General features: G+C 40.6%; 1 protein-coding gene across 1 annotated transcript; it reads right to left on the bottom strand.

The window, feature by feature from the left end:
* Positions 1-1,953: 1,953 nt before the first annotated feature.
* LOC110206794 (quinone oxidoreductase-like protein 2) lies at positions 1,954-23,431 on the bottom strand. The gene is given in 11 exon segments (XM_020984294.2): positions 1,954-5,927; positions 9,069-9,280; positions 9,283-9,296; positions 11,445-11,626; positions 14,165-14,246; positions 14,845-14,954; positions 16,801-16,866; positions 17,565-17,623; positions 20,490-20,586; positions 22,831-22,939; positions 23,054-23,431. Coding segments are annotated over 11 exon segments (1,077 nt in total). The 5' UTR covers positions 23,131-23,431; the 3' UTR covers positions 1,954-5,858.
* Positions 23,432-25,442: the final 2,011 nt, after the last annotated feature.

Below are 25,442 nucleotides of genomic sequence, written 5' to 3'. Positions count from 1 at the left end.
GAGAGAGAGAGAGGATTTGGAACTCAAAATTTTTTAAAACAATGTTAAAAATTTTGTGTTTACATGTAATTGAGAAAAATAAAATTAAAATTAAATGGTAAAAAAAGTCTAAAAAATTCCACAATTTGGCTCCCACTTATCTTTTTTAGTTTATTTCACATTACTTCCTTTCGGATACTCTTCATTCCAATCAAACCACTGCTACCTGTTCTGTGTAGACAATCTTCCATTTTCTACCTCTGCACAGGCACCTGATGTCTAAAATGTACTTCCACCTCACCTCCATTCTTAGAATCTATAGCCTCCTTCCCAAAAAAACTGAGACGCCATCTCTTACACAAAATGTTTTCTGTTCCCAAAGTTGTTAGGATTATATCCCTGCCTCCTTATCTCTTCTACAGAACTAAGGGTGAAAAAAGATTTACAGGCGTAAAGTCCAATGACAGTTGCAATTCAGAAAAATACCAGGCAGTGGCAGCAGAGAGCATCAAGGGACCTGTAGCGAGCAACCTGTAGAGACACAGTAGACCAGCAGATGACAGCAGAGGGCAACCCAGTCATGGAGGACCAGTGGATGGTGGAGCATCGAACCTTGTAGCTGGAAATTTAATGACATCTCTAGAGCAGCTAAGTGATATCAAAAGTTCTGCAGAGGGAACAGCCAGCAACAATACCAGAAGCAAGGGAGAGTTACTCACAGAAATTGTTCTTGAAGGGTAAATTAGCACATTCCTTACATATGGACCCCCTTTCATATATGTTCCCCATGTGTGTGCTCACCTTATACATGATCGCTGTCCATGTGTTCCTTAAATGGATTCTCTATTACCACCAGTGGTGCAGTAAACAGTAACAGGGTGATTGTAGCCCCGTGTATATGGAAGGATATTCCTTATCATTCATATTTTTTACTAAATGTCTTTTGCTTCAAACTCACGTATCCTCCAGTTGATCCCATAAAAGGGATATTGCTGGGGGAAGGAGAAAAGAGGTTTATTTTGTCTTATTTCTATACATGTGCTTTGCATTTATTTATTTGTGGATATGTCATTTCCCCCACCCCTACAGTAGAGTTTCATTTACAAGAGCTTCCCAGCCCTCTTGAGCTGATTTCCCCTATAGAATTTTAGTCCATTGAATCTTATGTACCCTTTCTTTGAACCCTGTGAAATCTGCTTTCCCCAAAATTAATAAGTGATTAAATTCCTCCCAACTTTCTTTTACTTCTCCATAACTAATTTTAAGATTCTCTACAGTTCCCATCATTTCTAACCCCTTAGCCCTACCAGTTCCTCCCTCTAAGTAAAAATTACTCCACCTTCTGAAGAATGAAATTATCTTTAAAGTAAGTCAAGAAATTATTAACTTTTCTACTTATGGTTGAAAGAATTCCATCAAAAGTTCAGATAATTAACATGTTCCCCCTTTTTCTACTACATCATGTCTTATGCCAGGTTTGGGATGTTTTCAGTACTCCTGATATGTTTTCTCTTTCTGTCTAGGCAGGTTTGTAGTATAATCTGTAGATAATGTCACCTCTATTTATCTCCATTAAACACCTAAATACTCTGCACAAGGCTTCCCCACTCAAGATTCTGCCTTTCTTCAATTAAAAATGTCTTCTGAATATACACTGCTACTCTGTCCCCATTCCCCACCCTACCTACCACTTTACTAATTTTGTTAATTGTGAATAAGGTATACCCTTCCAGAGCCATATTCCAGCACATGTCTCCAAGTCTCAGTGATGATGACCACAAGGACTAATTTGCCTCCTTGAATTAGGATTTTAGAGTTGGAAAGTAGCTTAGAGGACATCTGATCCAATCCCCTCATTTTAAAAACTTTCCCAAAATCACAAAGCAAAGTCAATGACAGAACTGGGACTAAATAATTGAAAACGGTTCTTGCTTTTAGTTCAAACAATTTATTTGCATTTTGGACAGATTGATATTCAATAACTTTGATGTTGATTATACAAAATATAACTGCCTGGTTGGGTTTTTTAAAAACTCTATAAAGATTTCTCTCCTTAAATCATTTTATCAGGAAGAGAAATATTTTTATTCCAAATTGTAATAGCAAAAGTCTTAGTTAAAAGTAACAAATATAAGAGATAAAGGAGATCACAAAAAGTGAAATCAAAAATGTTGATTACATAAGATTTAAAAGATTGTGCAAGAATAAAATCAACATAATTAGAATAAAACCATCAATTTTAGGGGGGGAAAACTGCAAGAGTCTCTGATAGAAGTCTGATTTTAAAATGCATAAGGAAATAATGCAAATGACCAAGAGTCATGCCCCAGTAGGTAAATGGTCAAAGGATAGAAACAGACAATTCTCAAAAGAAATTCAGGCTATAAATAATCATACATAGAAATGTTCCAAAGCAATAACAATAAGAGAAATGCAAATTAAGACAACTTTGAGGTTTCAACCCACACCCAGGATATTGGCAAAGATGACAAAAGCCAGAAATAGTTGATGTTGGAGGGGACTATGGGAAGACACGCATACTAATGCACTGTTTGTGAAAATGTGAATTGATTCAAACATTCTGGAAATCATTTTGGAATTATGCTAGAAGAATGATTTGACTTCTTATAACCTTTGATTGTTGGCAATATATTCTACAAAAAATGGAGAAAAATGTCCAAGATTTGCCAAAACATTCTTGTATGATTCTTAATAGATTCTATCCCCTTTTTCTAACCACTCTACCATTGTTACTATTGAAGTAGAAAGGGGCTACACAGGACGGGGGCCATTTTGCATTTCTCAGTGTATCATGGGTTCCCATGGTCAGAGAATGAAAGGAAAGGGAAAGAACACTAAAAGACATCAGAATTCAGATTAATGCAACATCCAATGGCCTCCAGAAGACTGATAATGAAACATACCTCCCTCCTCTTGTAGAGAGATAGAGGACTAGGGATCATTGGATACTAACAATGTACCCTTTTTTTTTTGCTTGATTATACTTCTTTATCACAAAAAGGGGAGCATGGTGTAAGAAAGTAATAGCAACACCAAAAACAAAAAAAGCATCAATAAGCATTTATTTTAAAATATAACAAATAGATTCTTTAAAAGTATAGACAACTTGACCATTTTCCAAATAGAAAATAACCAAACACAATAAAATTCTTTATCTTTGACACCCTACCACCCAGAAAGCTCCAGAAACTAGCATTTCTGCTATCCCCAATTAAAATCTGCACACTGGTAATATGCACTAATGCTGGAGGCTAAACAGAATATATTATTCAGATTCTGCCAGAATTAAATATAAATAAGTTAGACTTCTAACTCCAAATCCCTTTGAAAATAATGGTGATTTTTTAAAAAATCACTCTTTTCATTCAATAATGTAGTCTTTGGAGAAAAACCAAGAGAAGCGATAACTCAGCTAATTAGAACTTGTGACCAAGTGAAAGTACCTGTATATTTACCAACCTGGTAGATAGCAAAGTTCCCACTGTTCTCTGAACAGCTCAAACAGGAAGGTTACAGAGGAAGGAAGAGCAAACAGATTGTGCAGAATTATTCCATGGCTTATACACATTGCAAACATCTCAGCCCAAACCCTCCATTCACTCTGATAAGGAAAGTTTGTTTGGGTGGACAGCTAGCCGAATATTACTGAACAAAGAAGGGGTGTAGGCAGGATTGATTTCTACAGTAACCAACCTGGAAGAGAAAACCAAGCAAGCCTGGGAATTTTAGAATACATTCTGTCTCTTGGAGCCTCACTGATTTTTAAGCTAACTAATGGTGCAAGTAGAAATCTATGATGAGAAGATGAGTCAAATACTTTCAAATCAAATCCTTCCAGTGAAGCAGGAACATGGGGACAGCAGAAAGCAGTTCATTAGGGATTCTTGCCTATACTTGTTAAACAGCAGAGAAACTCACCTGCCTTAATTATTGTCACTTTCTAGCTAAGTCACCTTGCCCTAAGCAAGCAATGCTATACATTTTCATCATTTATGACACGAACTAATCAGCTTTGGAAGTCAGTCATTTAGCATTTATTAAGTACCTACTATATGCCAGGCAGCACTGTGCTAAGCACTAGAAAATCTACTAACTACACATTCTAATGCAGGACTACCAACTCTACCCTCTTGACCCTCTGATATTTGTGATAATCTCTTCCTATCTCAGTGGGAATCATGAGATTCTCCAAATAAAGTTAATTGTAATTCACTTTATTTTAGAAATAAACTGTATGCCATACAGTATTTTGAGAAGGCAAGCAGAGCGCCATGATGTTACACAGTTCTCAAAGGTGAGAATGCTTTGATTGGAGCATGAAAGGGGACAAAAAAAAAAAAAGAAAGATGTGGAAAAGCAGATCAATGGAGAAAGAAGACAGATGGCCTCACTATAAAGCAAGCATATTTCCTTATTTCAATTCACCAACCTCCTGCTTATTATTTATTTCCAATTAACTTGGCAATTAAGAAACCCCTACTGTTTCGTGATATTCTAAAACCAGAAAGATTTTTGTTAAAGCAAAACCAACCAAGCAACCACTCCTTAGCACTTTTGAAGGCTTTTAATAGCCTTTCTCGATGAAGACTTGGGCAATGAAAAAACTCTGCTGAGAGGGCCAACAAGTGACAGAGTGTCATCCAGGAGATGCGGTGTTTTGTCACCCTTTGCAGGTAGTAAGGGAGACATGCCTATCATACCAGACAACCTTTATGGCTGATATCTACCTCAAGAGAAGTATGAGATACACTGGCTGGGTATTGGGACCTAATGCGCCATATGTGGCACTTATCAAAAAGACTTCCCTATCAACTAGCTTTCTATAGAGAGGTTCAAGTTCGTTCTGCCATTAAAAGCATAAGTTGTTAAAGGGGAAGTGAAAGGAATAAGCATTTATTAAGTGCCTACGCTATGCCAGGCAGTTTGCCAAGTACTTTACAAACATTATCTCCTTCGACCCTCAAAACAACCCTGGGAGATAGGTGCTATTATTTTGCCTCTCTTTTTCTTTTCTTTTCTTTCTTTTCTTTTTTTTTTTTAGGCAATTGGAGTTAAGTGACTTGCCCAGGGTCACACAGCTAGTAAGTGGCAAGTGTTTGTTCTGAGATCACATTTGAACTCAGGTCCTCCTGACTCCAGGCCCAGTGCTCAATCCACTGCTCCATCTGTTGTTGTTGTTACTGTTGTTGTTTAGACGTGTCCGTCTCTTCAGGACCCCTTTTGGGGTTTTCTTGGCATTTCCTTCTCCAGCTCATTTTACAGATGAGGAAAGTGAAGGAAACAGGGTTAAGCGACCAGCCTGGCTAGTAAATGTCTGAGGCCAGATTTGAACTCAGAAAGAAAAGTCGTCCTTACTCCAAGCCCAGCACTCTGTCTTTTGTGCAACCTAGCTGCCCTACTTTAATGGCCTCCTTTGCAGAAGACACTGTTCTAGGTGCTGGGGAAACATTCATTCTTTTTAAATCTATCTGTTCTTTCTAAAAACTAAAGTAAGAGCCTGCCCTCAAGAAGCTTTCATTTTAGGGGGAAGGATGCAATACTTAGATAGATAAGCAAATGAAAAGTATACAAAGAAAGTGAAACAAAGTGATTTCCAGCGAGAGCTCTAAGGAGAAGGTGGGGTAGAGAATGGGAGGGGAGAGGGAGAGAAGGATCGGGGGTGACATCCAATTTTGTTTAGAATGCTGAGGTGAAGAAGCGCCTTCTAGACATGGGAGACCGGGGGATAAAAGCATGGTGGCAGGCAAATCCATTTGCTGTGCACTCTTATTCTCTCTGAGACCGAAGGAATGTGAAGACAGCATATTCCTAAGGAGCAGCAAGGAAGGGCTTTGACATCCAGGTCTCAACAAGCAGGTTCATTTAACAGAGAGAATCACCTTGCCTGTAGCTTTGCGCTGGGTCACATACTCAAAGGCATCGTTGACCTGTAAGAAAACAAGATGCCTCGAGGTCACTCTGCTGTACACACATACGAACACTCAATCCACTTGAGAGATAGATGAGGTTTCCTCAGTACTAAAACTCATCAATTCCCTTTGTACCCCCAAAGCAGTAAAACTTGTTGAAGCTGCAAACATTTGCTGTGCATTAAGCAAGAGCTAACCTGTGCTCCAATTCCTCTAGCAAGGTAAAAATTGCGAAAGACTGCTAGCTTAACCGCCAGGGGCTTCCTGCTTATCTGTCTGTAGGCGGAACTTCTAAACATTATCGAAAGTCTTCCCGAACCTTTGTCTCTAGGCCAATACTTCCAAATAAGGATATTATGGTACTAAGGGTCTTAGAAACCTGCGTTTAGATTGTGCACCCTGAAACCCAGCCAATGGGAAGAAGGGTTCAGGAATGGGGTGTGGGTATCGCGTTAGGACTATAACACTTTGCTCCCCACTAACAGACTTTGCACTCCCTGGCTGTCACCGCTTGAACTACGAGGGCTGTGCCCTTTCTCATGAGAAAGAATAAAACCTTTTCTGATCTCTGACTCAGCCTTGGAACTTTTAATTCTAGTGTGGTCGTTGTCCCACACACACTCAGTGGCAAAAGTATTAAATTAAGCTCCATTTTCAGACTCAAGGTCATCTGATAGCGGAGGGTTTCTGCATCAGATATCTACGGCTGGAAGAATCCTTGAAGATCACCTAGTTAAACCTCCTCATTTTATAGTTGAGGAAACAGGCCCAGAATGGTCAAATGATTTACCCTAGGTCACATAGGTAATAAGTGGCAAGGTCAGGATTTCATTCCAAATCTATCACTCTTTCCACTAACTACTAAAATAGTGGATCCCATACCACCTGCCACAAACTCTGAGAAAACACTTTTCTTTAAAAAAAAAAAAACTCAATACCACCACTTTCTGCCCCCTGCCTAAGTCTACAAACTTAAATGATGAATTCACTTGACATCTAACAAGCACTGACAGGCAACGGTTTCAGATGCCACCCCATGCCCTACTGTGATGCATCTTGGGTGTCAGAGTTTCTTTGGAAAAAGAAGAGGGCTCTGCAAGAAAGGATCTAAACCAGCCCTTCCAGGCTTGGACACTTCTCACAGATCTCTCCCTGTCTTTAATCGGCTTCCGCCTATTGGGGACCTCCACTATGAACAAATTGGATTTTTAGTCGTGGAGACAGAAGACACTAATATCCAGCCTAATCCAATGATTGATGCAATTTAGAAAAATAATCTAAGCCCCAGGTGACTCTTAGCAACATTACTTTCCCCCTTTCTGGGTTGAATTTTAATTCTAATCTTAGAGAGATGCCCCAGGGCATGGGGAGGATAAGTGAATTATCCAAAGTAAACCAGCCAATTTGTGTGTCAGAGGCCCAGGAATGTCTACCTTGAATCTCCTGAGTCTTAGCCCGGGTTATCCACTCCATCACACTTGCCTGTCAATAGTGGAATAATACTAGGTATTATTATATGAATAAAATATTTAAAAAATTATAGTATAGTAAAGAAGAAGAATAACTCCCTAAAAATGACATTGTGCATTAATGTCTACAAAGCTCTCTACATCCATTGTCCCATTTCAGCTTTACAACAGTCCCAGGAGGTAGAGATTACAGGTATTGTTATTTCCATTTTATCTACAGGGAAACTGAGGCTCAGATAAGTTCATTGATCCATCTATAGTCAGGCAAAACATGTGAGTGCCAGAAGGATAGAAAGATAAAAAAGAAATATATTTTAACACTTTGCTCCACCTTGGCCTCTTTATTTTTTTGTCAATAGGCAACTAAAAAATTGTAGGAAGGTCAACACAATCTTCTTCACTGACAGGCTCCAAAAGAAATGAAGAAAGGCAGCTCTCCACAGGAGAAAAAAAGGAAGAGAATTGCCTCCCTGGGAAACTCATGGGCAGGGAAACTCACTCAGCCAGCTTGGGGAGCCCAGATGATCTCCATTTGAATCAGCCCCCACTGGCAATACACAATTTTAACTTGTAGTCACCAGAAGAGTTTTAGGTGGTTTTAAATAATACCAGCCAAGTATTCAGAAGGAAAAAAAAAATTAAGGCTCTATAGCATATGCAGAACAGATTCACATTTGCAAGTTTATTAGAGATGTACGCACATAGTTATACTTTGGAGGAAGCTTAAAGCCACATAAATGGACTGTGGGGACTGAAAAAAGGAAGTAACTGCCAACAAAATTAATTTCAGTGACTAATAATTCCATGATACCCAGCATGATTTAGCATTCATTTCACAGGATCCCAGTTCATGCGGTCCAGCAGAACTTTTAAATGTCTGTTTTTAAGAATCAAAAATCAGGGCAGCTAGGTGGCACAGTGGATAGAGTACCGGCTCTGGAGTCAGGAGGACCTGAGTTCAAATCTGACCTCAGACACATGATATTCACTAACTGTGTGACCCTGGGCAAGTCACTTAACCCTATCGCCTTGCCAAAAAAAAAAAAAAAAGAATTGAAGGTCAACAAGTCCCTTTTCCTGGATAATCTTCTGGGGATAGACAATTGGTAGAGAGGTCCATAGAAGTAGGAAGTGTGTCATTCTTGGTAGTTGTACCCCAAGACTAGCCTAGCCATAGTCAACAATAAATGCTGATCAAATGATTTTTAAAAATTGATCACGTTGTTTGCTTTTCAGAGTACTTGTTGAAGAGCACAGTATCAGTAGTTGCACCGGGGACAGCAGCCTACTAGAATGGAAAGATTGCTGGTCAGGGGGACTAAATTCAAATTCTGCTTAGACATTTAGTACTTATGTGACCTTGGACAAGTCACTGATGTCTGTTGGCCTCAGTTTCCTCACCTACAAAATGAAGGTTTGGATTACATGGCTTCTAAGGTCCCTGACAGCCCTAAATCTATGATTCTATATGGTAAATTATTTTCTCAAACATGTTCACTTTACTCCATTTCATGGCCTATTACATTGGTTAATCCCATTATAAATTTATCACTACGATGACTAAAAATCATTAATTAGGGTAGACTCACAAGGATACATATGGCCACTCAGTGGCATGGCACAGAGATGACTTTCTGGCCATTTGGACCCAGAAGGCATCTCATTCTGCCCTTCCTTTGTAGCATCTCACCTCCTCCAGCTTGAAGACTGCCCCGATATATGGCCTGATGGATCCTTCCTGGCAGTACCGAAGAGCTGAGGACATGTACCGTGAGAAGACCGGGAAGTTCTCTTTCTGATATCGGGTCCAGTACACGCCCATGGCTGACACGTTCTTCAGCAGGAGCAGATTGGATGGGATGGACAGAATCGTTCCTCCTGTGAACCCTATCACCACCATCTGCCCTCCCAAGATAGGCTGAGGGGGGAGAAGATGCCAAGAAATGTTTTAATGCAAAAAAGCGAAAAAAAAAAGGCAAAAAAAATACAAAAAAGGAAAGTGCCTCATTCCTGCTTCTAGAAATCCCAGTAGACCACAATAATTTGTTGTTGTTCAGTCATTTCACTCATGTCTGATTCTTTGTGACCCCATTTGGGTTTTTTTGACAAAGATACTGAAGTGGTTTGCCATTTCCTTCTCCAGTTCATCTTACAGATGAGTAAACTGAGGCAAACCCAGCTAAGTGACTCACCCAGGGTCACATAGTTAGTAAGTATCTGAGGCCAGATTTGAATTCAAGTCTTTCTGACTCTAGGCCCAGTGCTCCATCCACTATACCTAGCTGCCCTGGACCACAATAAGAGCTGACTTTGATTTAGCATTTAAAGATTTGCAAAGAGGGGCAGGTAGGTGGCGCAGTGGATAGAGCACTGAGTCAAGAGGACCTGAGTTCAAATCTGGCCTCAGACACATAACACTTTCTAGCTGTGTGACCCTGGGCAAGTCACTTAACCTCAATTGCTTCACCCCCAAAAAAAATTTGCAAAGGGTTTTACATATATTATTTGATTTAATCCTCACAACATTTAGAGATGAGGAAAATGAGGACATAGAGAAGTGACTTACTCAAGTTGACACAGTAATTATCTAATAGCAGGATTTGAACCCAGGTCTTCCTGACTCTATCCAGCAGGACACAAAGGGTAACTCTTACTCCCTTGTGCTGGTTTTCCAAGTGAGACAAATAAAAAGAAACTAGCACATTTGGCATTAGGGATGAAAGGCAAGTGAGCCTTTAGGTGGACAAAGCCTTCCTTTTGTCAATTCTCCTTATTATGAATACCTGCCTATACAAGTGTATCCCAAGTTAAAAAAAAATCCAATAAAGCCCAAACTTACAAAAGAGAAGTTAGAGGGTCATTATTCGCTTTAAGAAAAAAAAAGGGTTAACTATACAAATCCTCAACAGAACATAGGATTCTTGATAATGGAGTTTTTGTTTTTGTTTTGTTTTGTTTTGTATTTTTCCCCCACTGGCTAGCAGAGTAGGTGTTCATTAATCATTCTGTTGTTTTTCAGCCACTTCCAACTCTCCATCACCCCATTTGGGTTTTCTTGGCAAAGATACTGGAGTGGTTTGCCATTTCCTTCTCCAGCTCATTTTACAGATGAGGAAATTGAGGCAAACAGGGTTAAGTGACTTGCCCAGGGTCACACAGCTAGTAAGTGTGTGAGGCTGGATTTAAATTCAGGAAGATAACCTGGGTCTTCCTGACTCTAGGCCCAGCACTCTATTCACTGTGCCCACTAGCTGCCTTGAGAGTAGGAACTAGATAAATGCTTATTGATTGACTAATTGATCGAGACTTTAAGCTAATACCTCCACTAGGACATTTTAGAATATCTTATTTATCAAAAAAAAAAAATGAATATGGAAGTGAGAATGGCCATACCAGTCACTGCTTCCTCGAAAGGAGGAGTTTTATTAGGGTTTTTTTTTCTGAGTGCTACATCCTACAAGAACACTTGTCTTAGATTTGTGCATAATCAATATATCATTTGCATCATTTGAGAGAAGTCAGTTTCTTGTCGAATTATTTCCACATTGCAGTTCTACCCTTTTCCACTAGGTGGCACTGTGAATAGCATTGGTCCTGGAGTTCAAAGATGAATTCAAATTACTCTTTCAAACACTAGCTGTGAACCTGGGCAAGTTCCTTACCTTCTTTCGACCTCAGTTTCCTCATCTGTAAAATGTATAATAATAGCACGTATTCCTCGCAGATGTTGTGAGGATAAAATGAGTTAATATTTGTAAAGTACTTTACAAACATTAGAACAGCATATGAATATTATTTATCTACTATTTAACAGCTATATATATATATACAGCTATAATAGCTATCATTTGACAGCTATTATTATGATGATTTGCATCTCTTCATATTTTTCTTTTGAACCTCCCTTCTCACCCATCTACCTACAACACAGTGCTACAAATCCCTATAGCAGAAGTGTATACCAGACAAAGCAGGAAGTTAGAGCCAAAAGAGGAGCCCAGCCATTGACGAGGCTTGAGTTAAGATACACCATTCCAAGCCCTCCTAAGAAGTGACTTTACTGCACCTGCGGAGGGCAGCTAGGCAAACGTCGCCTCCCACAGCATCAATGGCCACATTGACCCCCTGGCCGCCTGTCAGCTTCTTCAGTTCCTCCTTCAGGTTGCCCTGACTGTAATTCACAGCGGCCTTTGCCCCTCTTTGCAGTGCCAGCTTGCACTTCTCATCGCTTCCAGCTGCTGCGATCACCTGCAAGAGGAAAATAGGAACAGGGCTTTGAGATCATGGTATATAAGGATTGGTTGGTGAGACTGGGGATATTTCATGAGGAGGAAAGAAGAATTAGGGAGGGACATGACTTAAAAGGAATATGTTTGCAATTAGCTGAAGGACTAACAATTAGATTTGCTTTCCTTGGCAACAGCAGGCAAAACTAGAAGCAATGAGTGGAAATTAAAAGGAGACAGGTTTAGGCTTGATGAAAAATGTCTTTAATGATTAGAGCTACCTACATGTGGAATGGGCTACCATGAGAGGGAGGGGGTTCCCCTTCCTGGAAGACTTTCAAACAAAGCTGGAAGATCACTTGTCAGATGTGTCATAGAGGGAATTCTTGATCAGGTATGATGGGTTGGACCAAACCAGGGATTCTTAACCTGGGGCCCATGAACTGTCAAGTGGTCCTTGAACTTGGATAGGTTAAAAAAAAATGACATCTTCATTTTCTCTCACCTCTAGCTGAAACTTATCATTTCTGTCGATTATGATTTCTTTTAAAATATTATACTGAGGAGGAGTCTATAGTCTTTGCTGGCAGGATCAGTAATGAGTGGGAGGTGGAGATAAAGAGAGATTAAGAATCCCTGACTCTGAGGGTTAACTCTGGTTAAGAATTTCTGACTCTGAGATTCTGTGATCTTGTAATTTGGCTGTGGGCCACTAGGTGATGCCATAGTGAATATGAGCACTAGGTTTGGACTCAGGAAGACTCATGTTCATGAGTTCAGATTTAACCTCAGACACTCACTAGTAAGCTCTGTTACCCTGGGCAAGTCACTTAACCCTGTTTGCCTCAGTTTCCTCATCTGTAAAATGACTATTATCTTCAAGATCAAAAATAAAATCCTCTGTTTGCCTTTTGAAGACTTTTACAACCTGATCTCTTCCTACCTTTCTGGATTTCTTCCATTTTACTCCTCTCCGGCACCCTTCAATCCAGTGACACCAGCATTCTTGCTAGTTCTGACATCCCCCACCTCTAAGCATTTTCCCTGACTATCCTCCATGCCTTGAGAATTCTCCTTCCTCATCTCTCCCTCATGACTTCATTGACTTCCTTCAAGATTCACTCAGATCTTACCTTCTGGATGCGATTTTACCTTGTTTCTCTCCCTTCCTTGCTAATCTGTACCCTCTAAGATTACCTCCCATTTATACTGTAGACATACTGTATGTACATAGTCATTTGTGTGTTTCTCCCCATTAGAATGTGAGCTTTATGACAGCAGGGACCATGTTTTTGCCTTTCTTTGTATCTCTAGAGATTAGCCCAATGCCTGGCATATGGTAAGGACTTCACAAATGCTTAGGGGCTTGACTGAATCTTACTTAGAAAACTACAGTGAATTTTATCTCATATTATAATTGACAATGTCTGACATTTATTTAGTACTTTGAAGCTTCAAACTTTGAAGTTTGAAGAGCACTTTATGTACCTTGTCTCATTTGAGTCTTATAACAAAGCTTACTACCTTCATTTGACAGATATGGAAATTGAAGGTGAGATATGTTAAGTAAATGGGCCACGATCACACAGCTAGGAAGTGTCAGAGGCTGGATTCAAAAGCCAGGTCCTTCTTACTCTCTTCTCCCACCATTTACATTGTCAGAGTAAAGGCTCTTCACCTTAACAGGTGAAAAAGAACATCTACTTTGGATCTCCTTAGTAGCTCTTTCAAGCACCCTAGAGCTTATGCTGTGAAAGGACAGTGTCCTAATTAAGTCAATGTTGTAGTAGCCAAAGGAGCAGTATAGGGTGGTAGCTATAGATCTGACCTTAGAGTTGGGAAGACCTGGGTTGTGATTGTGCCATTGACACATGCTTGCTGTGTGACTGTGGGCAAGTTACTTAACCATATCATCCATATCATTCAATAAAACTCAAATGGTTCCCTATCACTTCTAAAAATAAATATAAAATCCTATGGTGTTCCAAGCCCTCCATAACCAGACCTCCCCACCCCCACTGCCTTTTCAGTCTTCATAACTTACTCACCTCCACATACTCTTCCCCCAGTGACACTGGCCTCCTTGCTGTTCCTCAAACAACACAGGCATTTTCACTGGCTGTCTCCCCTACCTGGAATTCCCTCCCTCTTCATCTCTACCTGCAGGCTTCCCTGGCTTCCTTCAAGTCCCAACTCAAACCCCATCTTCTATAGAAAGATTTTTCCAAACCCCCTCCATGCTAGTGCCTTTGCTCTGTTGATTACCCCCTTTTCCCCCTGTATTTATCTTGTTTGTACATAATTATTTGCATGTTGTCTTCCCCCTGTTAGACTGTATGCTCCTTGAGGGCAGGGAATGTCTTTTGTCCTTCTATCCTAGTGCTTAGCACAGTGCTGGCATGTAGCAGGTGCTTAATAAATGCTGGTAGACTGACTTGAACTATACGTAAGGGATAACTAATTCCTACTGAAATGAATCCCTTGACTTATTTCTGAAAGGAGGCCTCAGTTTGAAAGAAGGACCCTGCATCAGGTGAAAACAGAATGGAACAGCAGATACCTTGGCCTGGAGAATGTTCGATGCCACATCTATCAAGGCGAGGCCTGTAGCACCAGCTGCCGCTGTCACCAGAACAGTTTCCCTGTGTCAGAAAAAAAAGATCAGCATTCCTCCACGTGTCCACGCTGGAGCAGACCAGGGGTCAAGCACCCACAGGTCTGATTTCCTAGACTTTGGAACATCCTCTAGTCTCCTTCCCTTTCTGTAGGTAAGGACCGAGCTAAGATCTCTTCCACCTCTAGCATTCTATGAGTCCATCCCAGGGAATAAGAGTTTGCTCGGTTTGGGCTACCCATGAGCTTTTTCTCAACCTGTGACATTTAAGGGAAGGGGAAATATTGATAACCTTAGGAAAACAAGAGATGCTCATAGCTCTGCTCTCTGATTTCTTATTCTTCAGCAGAGAAAAAGGAAGGTAGTCCATTTGGGGAACACAACAACAACAACAACAACAATATTGGTCTTGACCAGAAGACCAGAGTGTGAAACCCATTTCCTTCACTCACAAGCTCAGGCGAGTCCCTTAATGTCTCTGAACACGTTTCCTAATTTGTAAAATGGAAACGAAATGGAAAATACTACTTATCTCCCAGGACAGATGACCTCAAGCAATGTGAAAGTACTTTATGACCACAGAGACAGCTTTCATCCTTGTAGTTCTCACTGCGCAGAACACCTACCCAGGCTGTGTCCTCGCCCGCTGGTCTAGGGCCAGCATGGCAGTGCCATAACATGCAGGAAGGGCAGCAGCTTCTTGGTAGGAGATCCCATCTGGAATCTGCCACAGTTTCTACATGCAAAGACATTGGAGTTTCTTACTTGGACAGGCAGGATAGCATAGAAGAGAAGGAAGAACTGAGTTCAAATTTTACCTTTAACACTTATTAGCTGTATGACCATAGAATAGTCATAGAAATATTGATCTAGGGGCAGCCAAGTGGCACAGTGGATAGAGCTCCGGCCTTGGAGTGAGGAGGATCTGAGTTCAAATCAGGATTCAGACACTTGACACTTACTAGCTGAGTGATCCTGGGAAAGTCACTTAACCCCAATAGCCTTGCCAAAAAGTTTTATATATATATATATATATATATATATATATATATATATATATTACATATATATAATACATATATATATGTGTATATATATATATATATATATGTATATATATATATATATATATTGATCTAGAGGTGGACAGGACATCAGAGATCCTCTTGTGTAGTTCCCTCATTTTACAGATGAGGAAACTGAGTCTCAGGGAAATTAAAGGAACCTCTCTGAGGTTCACTGAGTTTCATTTACCTCTGAAATAAAGGAGTTGGAGTAAATGTCCTTTAAGGTCTCCCTCTGGCTCCAAATCTATGACTACAATCTCTTATAGTCCCCCACAATACCTTGCAACAAGAAGGCGTTCAATAAATAGTTGTTGATTCAGGAAGGAAGTATGGTGTCATGGAGAAACCACTGGACTTTGAGTCAGGAAAGTCCTGGGTTCAAATCCTGCTTCTTAACTTTACTGACAGTGAGATTATGGGCAAGTTACCAAATCAGTGAACCCCTCTATACCTCACTTTTCTTATGAGTAAAATGATAACAATATCTCCAGTACTCTTAAAGTTATGGTAAGGATCAAATGAGCTAACGTCTATATAGTACTATTGTTATTGATTGGTCGATTTACCAATGGAAGGAAATTCTGGAAAAATAAGCTCCTTTTAATTGAAGAGTGAAAGACTTTCCACACAACCACATAAAAGCACAGGCTTTCAGTGACCCAGGTTAAAAAATGCAAATGCAGCCTCAACTATAAATAAGATCTACATCACAGGGAATGGAATATGGTCCAGTTTGTGACTTTAAGCCTAATTTTCTCTTTCACAAGCTCTGATGGGGGAGAAAGCAATCAGTTCACCAAACCAGTTTTGCTACTGAAATTAACCAAATGTAGAACAATCTGGACAAGAAACCAATAGCTCCAGGTGTCAGTGAACTTTATGGCCTTTCTTCATTAGCCAACTCTACCCAATAGAGCTTTGAAGAATGGCTCTGCCTCTCCCCTCAGGTAGTCATCATTGCCAGCATCTCCAGGATAAATAGAGAGAAGGGACTTTACAAGTGAAAGAGGAAAGAAACAAAATAGACTGGAAGTTCCTCAGAGCCCTTTTCCCACACCAGTTGTGAGTACATACCTAGTAGTGTGATGGGGAAATGTAGTGGGTAAAGGAAAAGGATTTGAGAAGAGAGGAGAGACAGAGAGAGAGAAAGGGAGAGAGACAAGGAGAGAGAGACAGAGAAAGACAGACAGAGGGAGAGGGGGAGAGAGAGAGATGAAAATGAAGGTGGTGGGAGAGGGGAAGGGAGGAGATAAAAAGGAGAGGGAAAAGGAAAGGGGAGAATAAGGAAAGGGGAAAAAGAAAAGGAAGGGGGAAGAGGGAAGGAAGAACAAGAGAAGGGGAGAAAGGAAAGGAAGAGAAGGGAGAAGAGGGGGTAAGGGAAGAGGGGAAAGAGAAAGGAGAATGAAGGAGGGGACAAAAGAGGGAAGGGAAAGAAAAGAAGTGGAGAAGAGGAAGGGAAAAGTAAAAGAAGAGGAAAAGAATTCATTCAGAATTCTTATTGAGAGTTAAAGCTACCTTCTGATCAACAATGCATTGTTCAGCCATGGTACCAAAGTTATTCACACTAATAATACGATCTCCCTGTAAGGAAAATAAAAAGTATTAGTGGCACATTCAAATTCATGCTCTGAAAAGCTGTTCTGTCTACAACACTGAGAGACTCTTGACTGCTTTGGTGACCTATTCAGAGTAACATAGCTACCATCAATATTCTAATACCCAGTTGTCAAACCAACATGAACTATTGTGTGGGCAGAGAATGGGGAAGGTAAAGTACAAAATGAGGACAGAATATATGTCCAAGTGACATATATTCAAATGCTGGTGTTATTCTTGTCACAGAACACACAGACAGAACATTCTTCTCTCTAATGAAAGACCAAGGTATTGCCTCTTATTCATACTCTGGAGGTATTTAAATGGAATAAAAAACTTTCATTGATTTCTTCGGTCTACCTTAGAATTTGTCACTAAGAGTAGTAAACAAAGTGCCTAAAAGCAGGAAGACTTGGGTTCAAATCCTATCTCAAATGTTAACTGTATAAATCTCAACATGGCACCCTCTGTGCCTCAGTTTCCTCATCTGTAAAATGAGGAGGTTGGACTCAATCCTTTCCAGTTATAAATCTATGAGCCTTTCTTTCCTCTTGGCTTCACTGTCTGCTGGCAAAGGCCCTGGCAAGGATCTTTAAAAAAAACCTACTAATCACACCAACATATTGCCCACATGCCCCATGACATGCATTGATCCAACAGGTCTTCCCGATCTGCTGGGTTACCTCTTTTACTGTGCTGACATTTCTGCCAATCTCCAACACCTGTCCAGCAAGCTCTAATCCTAAAAAGAAGATAAGATCATTTGTCCAATGCCATCATGCTCCTTTATCAACTTTCTAATCAGCTTTATGGAGACAAGAAGTTTATATTTGATGCTTTTCATAATTGTTCCTAACCTGTTTTGTACCACAGACCTCTCTGGTGAAGCCTATGAACCCATTCTCAAAATAATGTTTTCAAATGCATAAAATAAAATATATAGGATTACAAAGGAAACCAATTATATTGAAATATATTTATTGTGTATTAGGAAAAAAACAAGTTCATGGACTCAATGCTAAAAATCCCACAGAACCATTAGAATCTAGACTGAAGGAGGAAGGATACGGCACTCCAGATTGATTATATCCCAAGTCCATGGCAACCTGATTTAAGTTTCTGCGGTACCCTCCTGGAAGACACTGGTAACTTTACTCACAGAATCACAAAACCTCAGAGTTGGAAAATATCTCAGTGACCATCTAGTCCAACCTGAAGAAGAATTCCTTCTAGAACATTCCTGACAGGTAGCCAGCCAACCTTTGCTTGAACACTTCCCTTATGGGAAAATATCATCACTTGATGCAGCCCATTCAACTCTGGTATGCCACTGATTGGTAAGAAATCATTCCTTTAAAGTCACTCTTTGTGGAATCCTCTCATTGCTCTTAGATTTGTCCACTGGGGGCCATGTGATAGTCCTTCAAATACTTAAACAAATATATTTATGTAGTCTTTGGCATCATTAACCTTATTTGGCATCATTATTATCTTTTTTGAGTCTCACAATAACCTTCGTGGGTTTTGAATCCATTTTATGACTGAACAAATAGGCTTGGAGTTATGAAATAACAAGACCACAGGACTAGAGCTTATATTAGCATTGAAAGCAGTATACAAACCCAGGTGTCTATTGACCAGTTACCTCCTCCACCTTGTAGTCTCTCTCTTCCTTTAAGTTTCATCTCAGGTAACATCTTCTGCATGTCTTTCCAGATCTCCCCTCCCCCCACTGCTAATGCCTTCCTCTCAACTACTTTGTACACATTTACGCTTATTCATTTTATACTTATGATATGCATATAAGGAATCCCTAGCTTCCTTCGAAGCTTAACTCAAGGACCACCTTCAATATAATCGAAAGGTCATAGGTCTAGAACTGAAAAGGACCTCAGAGGCCACTGGGTATAACCCCCTCATTTTACAGATGAGAAAACTGAGGTCTAGGTAAGAGAAATGATTCATGGAGGACCCTCACTCAAACTCTAATCAGTATTAGTTCATTATGATTTTATAAGGGGTGCTGATTGTTAGTAATTATTTTAATATATCATCTAGTAATACATATCTAGTCAGTCACCTAATAATAGGCATAAGAATAAGCAATGTATTAATCCATATTTTGTATAAGTCACATAGGAATATAGATTCTAGTAGAAGGGCCCTATAATAGGCCTCAAACTTTAATGTAATGTTCATTACTTGTTTAACAGCTGTGGAATTCACTTGAGCAACCACAAGAATGCTGACAAAGATATCTGCATCCCGTTTTGCTCAAATTCCATGACCAAGACAACCAAGGTGGCATGGCATGTAAAGTCCCCCCAGTAAGTTCTTGGAGTGTATGTACAGCTTGTACCATCTCCTCCTGCCTAACCTAAGTAGGAGCCCATCCATCTTATGACCACCTAGTAAGTGGAGATATTCCTTGCTTCACTCAACTCATGACCCTGCTGACAAATCATTTTTGCTTATTTTAGCTTACATCAACCAATGGGATTCTGTATTTTGCCATGCCTCTTTTGCATAGTTAGGTATCAAACTCTATAAATACAAGGTTCCAGAAGAAGGAGGTATCTCAGATCATGAGGAAGATCTGAGGTCCACTCCTTTGGAGGGGACCATGAACCCTTTAATAAAGTGGCATTGGCTCAGAGCTCTGCCTCAGTCTATTTTATTGTAGGTTGGTGACTTTTAATCCCCACATAAGAAAGTTCCATGACATGGTCAAGGTCACATAAGCAGCAAGCAGCAAGCACCAAATGTGGGATTCAAACCCGGATTCTCCAACCTTAGAGCCAGCATTCTTTCCACTCTATTATATTGCTTTCCCAGGCCTTTCCTAATGCCTCCCAGCAGCTGGTACTCCCCTCCAAACCACTTTTTATAGTTTTTTTAAAAAATTTTTATATGTGAACACAATAATAGCTAGCATTTCTATATGCCTTAAGGTTTGTAAAACACTATACATACGTTATCTCACTTGATCTGCCCAATAACCTGTGAAGTATGTGCTGTTATTATCTTTATTTTACAGATAAGGAAATTGAGACATAAAACAGTCAAATGACTTGTCCAAGGTCACACAGCCAGTAAGCATACATGGCAGGATTTGAACTCAGGTCTTCCTAATTATAAGTCCAGCACTCCACCCCTGAGCAATCTAGCTACCTCCACTATAAAATCCACCTAGCTTTTTGTACTTTAGCTATTTGAGTGACATTCTTCAAATAGCTAAATTCTTTGGAACTCCACTCTTGCTAACTACAACATAACCTAGACAGCTCTTCCAGCTCTAGAAGTACATGATTCTATTAGCCACAAACACAACCCTCCCTATCCCCCCAAACTAGCAGATACTCTACTACTTCAAACAGTGATTACCTCAGTGTGAGGCACCTCCTTTGAGGGCACACAGTCTTTAGGACAAACACCAACATAGGGATGCTTTACCATGACATCTGATCAGGAGCTAGGATTCTGGCTCCATCTCAAAGACCACTGCCTTGTATCACCATGCAGCATTTCCCAACTGTGTTACCTCTCAACAAGTCACCTGGCAATCCCTGGAAGCAATACATTAATTCCACAACCATTCTCTTACTCACCAGGTGTGAAGGGAATGGATGGACTCTCCTGATACTGCCCCCGACAGGTCAAAATGTCTGCAAAGTTAACCCCACAAAAATGGACATCAACTCTGACCTGCAAAGAGAAAGCAAAACAAAACAAAACAGGGCAACCAGGATGGTAACAATCTATTTTGGTGGAGACAAAGCAGAATAGGAGTTCAAGAGACCTCTGTTCTGGTCCTCCCTCTACCATGTTTCTCAATAGTCTCCAATTAAGGTGGACACTTTCAGCTTTACAAAGGACTTTCCTTGAAAGATTCTTGTGAGGGAAGTAGCATGAATATTATTATCTCCAACTTGCAGATGAGGTAACTGAGACTCAGAAAGGTTCAGTTACTTGCCTATGATCCTACAGCTAGTAAAACATCCAGACTTGGAAAAACTTAACATGAACTGATGCAAAATGAAATGAGCAAAACCAGGAGAACACTGCACACAGTAACAGCAACATTGTGTGATGATCAACTATGATTAACTTAGCTCTTCTCAGCAATACAATAATCCAAGACAGTTTCAAAGGACACATGATGGAAAATGGTATCCACATCCAGAAAAGGAACTAATAGAGTCTGAATGCAGATTGAAACACACTATTTTTCACTTTTGTGTGTGTGCGTATGTGTGAGTTTCCTTTTAGTCTGTTTCTTCTTTCACAACACAGCTGATATGGAAATATGTTTTATGTGATTGCACATATATAACATGTCAAATTTCATTTTAGGCAGGGAGAAGGGAAGGGAAGGGGGGATAAAATTTGGAACTCAACTTTTTTAAATGAATGTTAATGACTAATGAGGAAATATGTCTTACATGATTGCACATGCATTACCTTTATCAGATTGCTTGCCCATCCTAAGAAGGGGGAAGGAGAAGGAGGGAGGGACAAAAATTTGGAATTGAAAATCTTTCAAAAAACAATGTTTGAAATTGTCTTTATACGTAATTGGAAAAAGTAAAATACTATTTAAAAAAAGAAAGAAAAAGTCATCCAGCATTCAGACATTGTTCTCTCCTGATTCCAAACCCAGACCTCTTTCCATTACACCATAGCCAAGAGTTCCTCCAGGTCCTGGCAGTTCAACTTGGTAAAGCAGGAGCTGGCAGTGACAAAGGAACAAAAGGCAGAATCTAGCAAGAGAAGTGGTGGATGCCACTTAGGCACTACTCACTGCTTCTACAGAAACTGAGCTTCCATCCTAATATTCATCCAATTACCCAAAGCAGTCATTTTCTCTACCTGTGCGGTGGTCTGTAGAACACTGAATATGTAAGAATAATAGCAGAATAGAGTCCAAGGACCATTTCTGTCTGAACCTCAACAAAAAAAAAAAGATGAGAATAAGATAGCAGTGAGGATAATAATAATAATAAGAGTTGTTTCATAAGCCTGAAAGTGCTATATAAATAAGCATCATTGTTAACCTACATTTGTATAGCACTTTACATTTTACAAAGCTTGAAATGAGAGATGTGACAAATTGGAGGAAAAAGAAGGAGCAACTATTTCCAGCACTGAATTAAATGATGATGATGATAACAATTGACATTAATAGAGAGCCTGGAAGTTTGAAATTGCATATGTTTGAGCTTCACAGCAACGATGAGAGGCAGATATTAATGATGTTATTTTCCCCATTTAAAAAAGCTCTAGGTCTTCTTTCTAAAGTTACAGCTATTGTGTTTTTAGAAACAATACTGCTGCTCTGTTTCTCTGTCTCTGTCTGTCTGTCTGTCTGTCTCTGTGTGTGTGTGTGTGTGTGTGTGTGTGTGTGTGTGTTCTCTCTCTTCTTTCTTTTTGGTGCAGAGGATGAGATGGTAGGGAAACATTTCAGTGAATTCACTTGAAGTGCAAACCCTACACCAAGAGAAGGGTCAGCAGGGGTTTCCAGTAACTCTCTAGCCCGGGGATAAAAGAAAACCAAGAAAGGGAAGCAAGTGAGGAAGGAAGGAAAAAGGAAGAAAGGAAGGGAAGAAGGCAAGGGAGGGAAGGAGGAAGGAAAGAAGGAAGGAAGGAAGGAAGAAAGGAAGGAAGGAAGGAAAGGAAGAAAGGAAAGAAGAAAAGGAAGGGAGGGTGGGGAAAAGGGAAGGATAAAAGGATGGAAAGAAGGGAAGAAGGGAGTGAGGGAAAGATGGAAGCATGGAAGGAAGGGAGGGAGAGAAGTCACTGTCCTAAGAGTTGAAAATATAAATACAAAAAGAAACAGTACTTGTCTTTGAAGAGCTTATAACATTTAAAGAATAAACACCCAGTGGACTAGGGAAGGGGAAAGGCTGTGGGTGGTCCTAAATATGACTTTTTGTCCCTGGAGATCCCTACCTCGTCAGGCTGGATGGGGCGAGTAGGGACTTCCTCAATAGCCAAGGGGACCTTCAGTTTCCTGCAGATTGCTGCCCGGTAGTAGCGAAAGCAGCCAGCCTTGTCCTTTCTGCAAGACAAGAAAGGGAGTCCCTCCTGAAAAAGATCCCTTCATCCCCTGTGACAGAAATCCAAGCCCCTGCCCTAGGCCACCATGGGATGGGGAGGACTGGGGGTTTCTTACCTGTACAGCCGCCAAGAGAGGAGAGTTGTAGGAACTGGCCCACAGGACAGACACCGGGCGAACCCAGACGCAGCCATCCTCTCTGGGTTCCACACTCTGAGAAGAGTTTTCAAACAGGAGATGATGGCTTAGAAGCAGAAAAATCCCAGACTCTTAGGCTGCTCTCCTCTAACTACAGAAGGCGGCCAAGAAGCATGTATGGGTTGTAGTACTATGCCACCCACCCAATCCTGCCTCACATCTTCCCAACAGCAAACCCAAGCCAGTGAGGGGAATCTGAGCTCCAGTTCTGTGGGCAGGACTCCCCCTGGCTATTTGCGTCTCTTTCCTCTTCTGTTAGGCTGTCTGGGTTGCTGACTGAGGAGTGACCCAAGGTGTCTATTAATGCAGTGCCAAGATAATGGAGAAAGGAGAGGGAGAAAAACCAGTTAAAAAGCAGAACTAAATACCCACTTGTCCCCCAGGCAATAACTTCTTGGCGTCTGGCTGCTGTTGATGTTATTGTTATTTCTCCTTTAGCAAAGTTGGGACACTCGAGCACCACGCTAGCAAACTTTTTAATCTTGACAGGGCTACTTTTTGTGTTAATAGCAGTAAAGAAGTCACATGGGCATATAACGAGGCTTTGAAGTTTGTTTGATTATTTTTTAAAGACCTGATCTCTCTTTTCTTCTCGATGCCAATGGTTTCTCTTTCCTACTTGCTAAATACAAGCATCACTATCATCTTTATATAATGGTTGCAATACAGCCAGAAAATAAGCATCTATTAAGCCCTTACTGCATGTAAAGAAAGCATTGTGCTCAGTGCTGAAGAAACAAATAGGAAAGTAAGATAGTCCCTGCTTACAGAGGACTCACACTTTAATAGGAGGGAGAGAATACATAGAGGTTCTAGGCACAAGTCAGATAGAGAGGCCCCATCTTCCGTAGGGTGCAGAGATGCAGCAGATGGTCATGCCTCTGCGTTATTGCAAAGTGGTTCTACTCTGGGTGCCCATATACTAACAGGGATGCCCTTCCCTGCTCCCTCTCCAAAGTGAAGTCCATCTCTTCCACTTGCCTGAAGCTCATGTGAGATTGTTCTCTGTGTCACTACTTACCGCCAGGCTCCCTGCCTTCTCATCACCTCCGGCTTTCAGTGCCTGCCCTGACTCTAATTGAATATGTCCCCAGTGAAGTTTCATTTTTTCACACTAAATGGTTGTCACAAGTGGGACTTTGAACAAACCACCTAAAATACTGGGAACCTCAGTTTCCTTATCTGTAAAAAGGAAATGGGGGAAAGTTAGACTTGATGATGTCTAGTGTCACTTCTAGCTGTAAATCCTAGGAATTGTTAGTGTAATAGGGCTTTGACACATGCCCGCATCTTACCTAAGATGGAGAAATTTGTGTGGGAGATACCAAAGACCTGCTTCTGGGAAAAGACGTCTTGTATTTCCCTGCCATATAGGTGGAAGCATTCTCTTTCCATTGGCTATGTAGCAGGAGCTGGCTGTGTCTCTAAAACTATCAGATAGGGGTAGTCATTCCCTTTATGTCTGATAGCATCCAGGGTGAAAGTACTATTCACTCACAGCATGAGCATCTTGCACTAAACTGGGTGGGAGGAGGGCCACTTTTCCTTTCCCCTTCAGGTTCTTTGAGGCCACAGAAAATTACTTAGTGGTTTAGACTTGTTTTATCCTCTTTGGTTCTAGGATCTGGGAATGAAGTCCCAACCCCATGAGCTCAACTCAAATATGAGTGACCCTGGAGCAAAGATTTCAAGCAAGATATTGCTTCCAACCCAGCAGGGAAACCTGAAAAGCCAGAGTGCCAGGAAGAAAATCCAGAGGGATTTTGGAATGGGCACTTGGTAGAACTGTGCTATTTAGAAACTGCGAATCTAATTCCCCTGCTTTCCCCAGTCTGAGGTGGTATGAGGTGAAAATAATGCCCTTCCCCCAAGCATTGGGAGGTAGAACAGAAACGTCTATTTGTTTCTGCTGTATCTTTGAAGCATACATTCCTTTGCAAAAGCTGGACTGAACGGTAAGTAGTTAAACAGAACTGGGGTTCTTGGACCTCTAAATTAGGGGAATACAATTGGTAGAGACTTGACCTGATGGCAGCAACTAGACCCACTCCAACCCCACAACACACCAGAGAACTCTGGGAAAGAGGTGAAAGGTGACATGCCTAGCCTTCTGGCAGCAGGGGGAAGGGTAGCCACTGCTATTCTAGCAAGAGCTAGAAGAAAGGTAGCAGAGCAGAGAATGTATAAAGTTTGTTAATTAGTCTAGAGTAGAAGGCAACCTATCGGTCATTTATGAAAATTTCCATTGTATGTTACTGTCCCAGGAAGACTTTGAGCCTTCACTATAACACAATAATAGCAAAATATA

Source organism: Phascolarctos cinereus, unplaced genomic scaffold (assembly GCF_003287225.1).
Source record: "Phascolarctos cinereus isolate Bilbo 61053 unplaced genomic scaffold, phaCin_HiC Scaffold_5;HRSCAF=322, whole genome shotgun sequence".
Lineage (NCBI taxonomy): Eukaryota > Metazoa > Chordata > Mammalia > Diprotodontia > Phascolarctidae > Phascolarctos > Phascolarctos cinereus.
Note: the sequence above shows the minus strand (reverse complement) of the source record. Positions and strands in the feature narration are given on the sequence as shown.